Raw genomic sequence first — 6,353 nt, forward strand, 5'->3', positions numbered from 1 at the left:
CTGGCGAGGACCTCCCCCCCCCCCCCCCCCCAGGCTCACAAACCGCAGTGCGATCGAAACGGGTTCCTCCCCAGGGGCAGGATATGGCCCCTTCCCACCCCCCAGACAGGCAGAGAGCCCTGCCTGGCCCCGGGAGGGTTAATCCTCCTACCTCCTTGATTTGCTGCAGCCTCTCCTCCAGACTGTCCATGGTTTCCTGCTCCTGCTTCAGCTTCTCCAGCCGAGAAATGAGCTCCGCGGCGAAGGCAGCCGGCTCCACCGGGGTCATCTCCTTCGGAAGACGGTGGGTCCTCTACAAGGAGCGGGGACAGAAGGCACAAGGCATGTTTAGCGGGCGGCGCGGGGCACGGGCGCTTAGCCGGAGCGGCATCGCCGGCCCCGCTACGCTTGTTGTGTCTCCATGTTTGGATGAAAAGACGACCGCAACTAGGCATGGTCTGCTCTGGATTTTTATGAGCTAGTGCTGTGGCCTCATGGAGTGACATCCTCCCCACCAGCGTTTGCCTTCGGCAGGAGCAGTTGGTCGCACTCTGAGGAACCCCGCTTGTTCTCTCTGTAGTACAACCAGCCCATCAGTAGCTACTCTGAAGTAGAAAATCTTCAAAGACTGTTGTCAAACATCAAAAAAAAAAAAAAAACAAAAAAGCAACAATTACAGAAACAACTTTATTTAATACTCTCAAAGAAAAGGAACAAATGTCACAAGTCAGTTTTTAAAAAAAAAAAAAAAAACCAAAAAAAAACCTCTGAGGTGGGAGGGAGAGACTTTAACTCAAGGAATAAAGTGAGTATAAACAGAAAGGAGTTGGAAATTAAAAAAAATAAGATGGGGGAGAAAAAGGGAAAGGAGAAAAAAAAAAAGAAAAAAAAAAAAAAGAAGTCAAACGGTTGCAGATCAGAGAAGTGCTGGTAATTTATTTCCTGGCTACACACTGGGCACCTTTGAGGTAGTGTTGTCTCAACAGTGTCCTAGATCTCTTCCCCCCCCCTCCATCTCTTTGTACAGAAAATGAAGAAAGCTGCTGCAGGCTAGCGGTGCTACACTGCTGAGCTTGGCTGCCTCAAGCAGATCTATCAAGGGAAAAAGGGAACATCTCCAAATCAAGTGCAGAATATAAAAAGGCAAAACGCGAATTTCTGCCAAAAGAAGCAAACATGGCAGGAAAAGGGGAGGAAAAAAAAAAAAAGAGGAAAAAGAAACCACCCACCCGACTCTGCCCTCCCTCCTGCCACCCCACGCACCCCACTCCTCGCCCCCACTCTCCCTCTCTCTTTTTCTCCCCCCCCTCCCCGAAAGCAGAAAGCTGAACTGCCAACTCTTTCACATACTACCCACCAGATGAGGTGGGGCCTCTCTCCGGCAACCACTTAGCTCCAGAAATGATGTGAGGGTAGAAAAAGGCCACTCTGCTGGAAATTGTCACTCTTACACAAGCTGGCTCTATTCAGTCCCTGATCAAAGCACTGCCTTACAGAGAAAGTCGATTTGCACGCCCTGGGACAAAATAATCTAATTTACAAGCTCAGGCTATAGAACTTTCTTTATAGAGGAAGGGGAAAAAAATACCAAAAAGAAAAACCACACAAACCACCCCCACCCTCCACCAGAAATATCATCTATGATTTCTTGCTGCTTAAGACAGCAGAAAGAGGAGTTTTAGCATATTAATCTCAAGACAAGATAAGTTTATACTTGTCTGTGTAAACAGTTTATTCACTGCAGGAATCGGGAGTCTGCAAGTCAACTGAATTAGCAAGTCAGCGAGTTAATTTTCGAGAGCACAGCAACGCCACGAATCGGATCCCCTCCAAGCAAGGCACGTATCTGCTGCTAATGCCTCTCCTCTGGGAGATCCTGCTTCCCACCAGCTTCCAGACAGTGTGCTTTCAAAGGCCACCAGCGACGCGCAGGAGGCCAAGCCCTGGTCTGCTCGGCACCACCAGAGGTGTCAGGGTGGTGGCCAGAGCCAAGGCTCTCACTAGACCCAACCAGGGCATCTCTGCCTGGATTTGGACCAGCAGGACAACTCCAGTGCCACTGAAAAGCCCTAATTAACACCTCATTGTCAGGAAAGGCACAAAATGTGAGTGTACACAAGCAGGTTTTTCCAACGTACACAAGCAGGTTTTTCCAACGATGCTGAGAGCCCCCAGCTCCTGCCCAACATCAGGCAGCATCTCTTCTCTGGCATCACATAGGGATGGAAAAGTTCTCTTCCTCCGCTCCCTCTCCTCCATGTGTGCCCATTCCCAGTCCTGGCAGCACCCATGGCCAACCTGGACCCTGCAGCTCCCATCTGAACTTACCGGAAAATGAGGTAGAGAAACTTGACCGTTGGCCTTGACGCTCCGATGCATTTCCCGCTGGAGCTGCTTCTTGCTCCCAATTCTGTACGGGGGGATCCCATCTCTGCACATGGAAGAGAGGTCACCGTCAGTGGGGGCTCTCCCCATGCTCTAACCAAGATGCTTCTCCACCACCTCTGAAACCACCCAGGCACACTGCAGGTCCACATTCCTAGAGGTGCTCAGCCCTCCGGATGTCACCCAAAGCCTCAAACATCTGGTGGCTTGGGAAGTGCCTGTGTCATCTACACTTGTAGAAGTGCCATCCACACGGATGTGCAGTAATTAAGCAAAAGCTGAAAAGCAAGCTGAAGGCAACTCAGCACGGGAAGACGCCCAAAGATCCCATCAGCTTCACTCCTGAGGCATCTCACAGAAAGGCCCTTCCAAAGCTATGTTTCTGCTTCTGCCCTTTGTGTTGCTTTTTTCACCACCGAATTATGCTCTTTTAAGACTACAACTTTCCTCAACCTCTGGAACACCGCATGGACTGTTGGCACACTGGAAACAAGAAGGAGAGGCTGAAGATGGATGGCCACCAAAAGGCCACTCCCTACTTAAGACCAGGGAAGTTTCTCCTGCCCTGAGGCTGGACAGCACAGACAGGCCACCACAAGGCACGAGCGAACCCGGGCTGTACCCCCCAGGCATGACACTGCTCCCCTTGGCCACATCGGATCATGGCCAGGAAGCCATGGGATGACACCAGGCGAGGAGCATCAGTGGGAACAGCCCCCTGCACAGCCCACTCAAGGCAACAAGGGGTGTTTTCATCCGGCCACGCAAAAAATTACCTCAGTCAGGATTAAAGGGCCTTCTACAGACAGCGGGGACAGCCAGAAGAACATGCCTGGAGATCCTGAATGTCTAATTCCACCCCTTCCCTCAGACTGCCTGAATAACCTTGATCTCCGGTCCCGGCCCTTTCATCCACCTGCCCCCACACCTGACTCATCTCCTCAGCGGAGAAAATAGCTCCTGCCCAAGGAGGAACGGCGGCGGCCAAGCAGACAGCGGTGGCCCCACGCTGCTGCCAGAGGAGCCAACATGGCATGGCACCCCCGCGTGCCACCTCCCGTGGCCACGGTGGTACTGAGCACACACCGACATGCTTTGGACACGCAGACAAAGCACAAGGGAAGGCCTTCCCTGAGACATCAGGTCCCTTCTCGAGGAGGATGATTACATGCCATTTCTCCACACTCAAGGTTTGAAGCACTCTACCACAGATCTTTGTGAAGGTCTTCGCCCAAAGCATTCAGTTGCCATTAAACTGTTTTAATGAGCAAGATCAAGCTGCAAAGCCTGGAGTGAAAGACTGCAACAACTTCATCTCAACAAACTTGGAAATATCTTTATAATGAAAGAAAGCACGCTGGGACCACAAAGAAAGTCCTCAATGCCACAAGATGAACATCAGCCTCCTCTAGACATGGTCCATGAACGCGCGTTGCATTACAAGTGAAAGGAGCTAATTGTCCTAATGTCCCTACTGCACAACACAGGGCTCTGGAGTGTTTTCTGGAGCAGCCCAGCACACACCAGCCATCACAGCTGGCCATGGCCACCGACTGCAGCCGCTGGTGGCCACCAAGCATCAAGTATTTCTGCTCCATGAGCCCACGGGGCAACCAGGCTGGGGGCACATGACATGCATTAGCTTTAGGGGAGGAAGGAGGAAAAGCAAATCTAAGGTGAAAACCAAATCTGCATCTTCAGAGATGCATTTGTTCAGGCTTACTGAAGGGTCTCTTAGGGAAGACCTTCATAGGTCCTTCATAGCATAGGGAATAACAAGTAAAATAGGTATTTTAAATGTAGTAAAAATGCCAGCCTGAGCACATTACATGCATACATACATACAGGACTAATCCCGTTAACATATTCAATTAAAGAGGAGGTGTCCTCTATAAATGGCAATTCAAGAGGACAGATGGGGAAGAGCAGGGAAGCAGATGAAGATCCGCTTATTCAACATGAGGCACCCATGGACATGACCAAGGGGCAACAGGGAGCCTCACAGTTCTCCTGTGTTCCCTACCTCCCTCCAGGTCTGCAAGCACGAGATGCTGTCCCCAGCTCCTCTGCCATGGCCACCGAGCTGGGAGCACCTCTCCTTGAGGGGTCTCCCCAAGCTCCCAGCTCCTGGGACCACCTCTGGTCAAAGGGACAGCCCTGGCTATGCAGCAGAAGAGGGGACTCACGCCATTCCCATCCAGGGTGGCTTGAAAAGGAGGAGGAAAAGCAATGCTGACCCAACAGCATGGCTCCTTGCTTTATTCAAGATTTGCCCTCCTTCAGGTCAGTACAAAACTGTGCCTTCCCCCTGAAACTCCTCCAGTTCCACCAGAGAGCCCTATCAAACCTCCTGCTCCCTCTTCTACAGCCCTGCCTTCTCAGACTTTCACAACTTGTAACAACATGTAGAATTAAAAAAAAAATTTTTTTTTTAAAAAAGAAGAGTTATTTCACTGGGACGGGAAGGCTATGAAGCAGCTCAGGAAAACCAGCCCGGGGAACGGGGAGGGACTTTTACAGCCACTTTGATGAGTGCTGCCTAAAGCTAGGCCTTCCCTATAAAACAGGGGGGGAGAGGACAACGCCAGGGTTGAAGGGGTGACCAACTGGTGATCTCCAACTGCAGGAGGACAGAGGGACAGAGCTGGAGGCAGCAAGAGATAGGAGGGGTGGAGGGACCCTGATGCTGAAGCAGACCCCCTCCTCCCCCCCACCCAAGGAGAAAGTGCCTTTGAAATGAAAAGGCTGAGCTCGGCCAGAGGTTTCGGGGCAGGAGAAGGTTAACCCCAGCTCTCCAGGTGCCACCTCTCCCCTTGCTCCAGCAGCAAACATTTGCACTCACTCTCTTGGCTACTAAAAGCTGCAGGCTGAGGAGTTACAGAGTTTAGGCACTAAATAGTAGAGTTTAATTATAAACATTTCAGCTAACCAGGCTGGGGCTACGCCAATCTGTTTCTGGGGGAAACACTAGTTTGAAGTCTTCTACCCAGTCAGCTGCCATTTAAGCTGAGCCAATTATCTTAGCCTTTTGACTCAGATGTGCCTGACCTAACCTGAATGTAGTTTTACTGCTGCTTTGAAATATCAGACTCATGCGCATATGCATTCACTCCCATCTTCATTTGGCAACGGCTCTGAAACAAGCCTCTGATCTTGCCAACATCAAAAGCCTGGTTTGTAAGATAAGGTAATATTTGAAGTTTGCTCAGCAGCATTCCCCTGTGTCCAAAGTAAATCCATAAATAAGATATAAGCAAATAAAAAAAAAATCCCCTTTCCTCTCCCCCCCCAATCAAGAAATGGAAATATAAATTTGCATGATGCTTTGTGGCTATTACAAAATACATATATGCACAGACTGATCCCTGGCCTCTATAATAAAAAAAAAAGGGGAGATTGGTCATTATTTGGAGACTTTTCCTAATTCCAGTACAGTTCAGATTTAGATTTATTTTTTTAAAAAAACCCACTCACTTTACTGCTATGTCTGACAGACTTTTCCAGACCAAGTTTTTCCTCTTCAGTTGATACCAATATAAGCCAAAAGAACTAATTTGCATTCACACTGACGAAACAGAATAAACCCAGGTCCTCTGTGGAAGGGGGGTGAAGCCTCGCCGGCAGCCGAGCACCGGGGCTCAGCCCGTGGAAGCACGGAGGGTTTGTGCCCCAAACACCTCCACAGCATCTTCAGCAGCCACCAGAGCCAGGTGCCAGCGAAGGCAAAAAAAAAATCCCCAACGTTTCACTGCAACCTTGGCAGCGCCCTCCGCCTCTGCAGAGGAAGTTTTACATCAGCCTTAACTTTAAGCCCAGCCTCCAAAACTGCCAATTTACCTCTCCCACTTCCAAAAACACCCAACATCACACCCGCTCCCGGCCCCGCGGAGGGAGCGTGGCTCCTGGGATGCCTGGGGGACCGGTTCTGCAGCAGGAAATATTCCTCCAACCTCCTCCATCCCGCTGCCCACCCCCCAGCACCCCCCCAG

General features: G+C 50.5%; 1 protein-coding gene across 2 annotated transcripts in view; it reads right to left on the minus strand.

Moving 5' to 3' along the window:
• Positions 1-6,353, minus strand: part of AXIN2 (axin 2) — a 24,487-nt gene that overhangs the window by 9,317 nt on the left and 8,817 nt on the right. For both annotated transcript variants that reach the window (XM_014952279.1, XM_014952278.1), the window contains exons 3-4: positions 2,308-2,410; positions 152-292 (exon numbers count right to left, since the gene is read on the minus strand). In XM_014952279.1, coding sequence (XP_014807765.1) covers positions 152-292; positions 2,308-2,410 — 244 coding nt within the window. The remainder of the gene's footprint in view (positions 1-151; positions 293-2,307; positions 2,411-6,353) is intronic.

The sequence above is a fragment of the Calidris pugnax genome, unplaced genomic scaffold, assembly GCF_001431845.1.
Source record: "Calidris pugnax isolate Ruff unplaced genomic scaffold, ASM143184v1 scaffold206, whole genome shotgun sequence".
NCBI classification, from domain to species: Eukaryota; Metazoa; Chordata; class Aves; order Charadriiformes; family Scolopacidae; genus Calidris; species Calidris pugnax.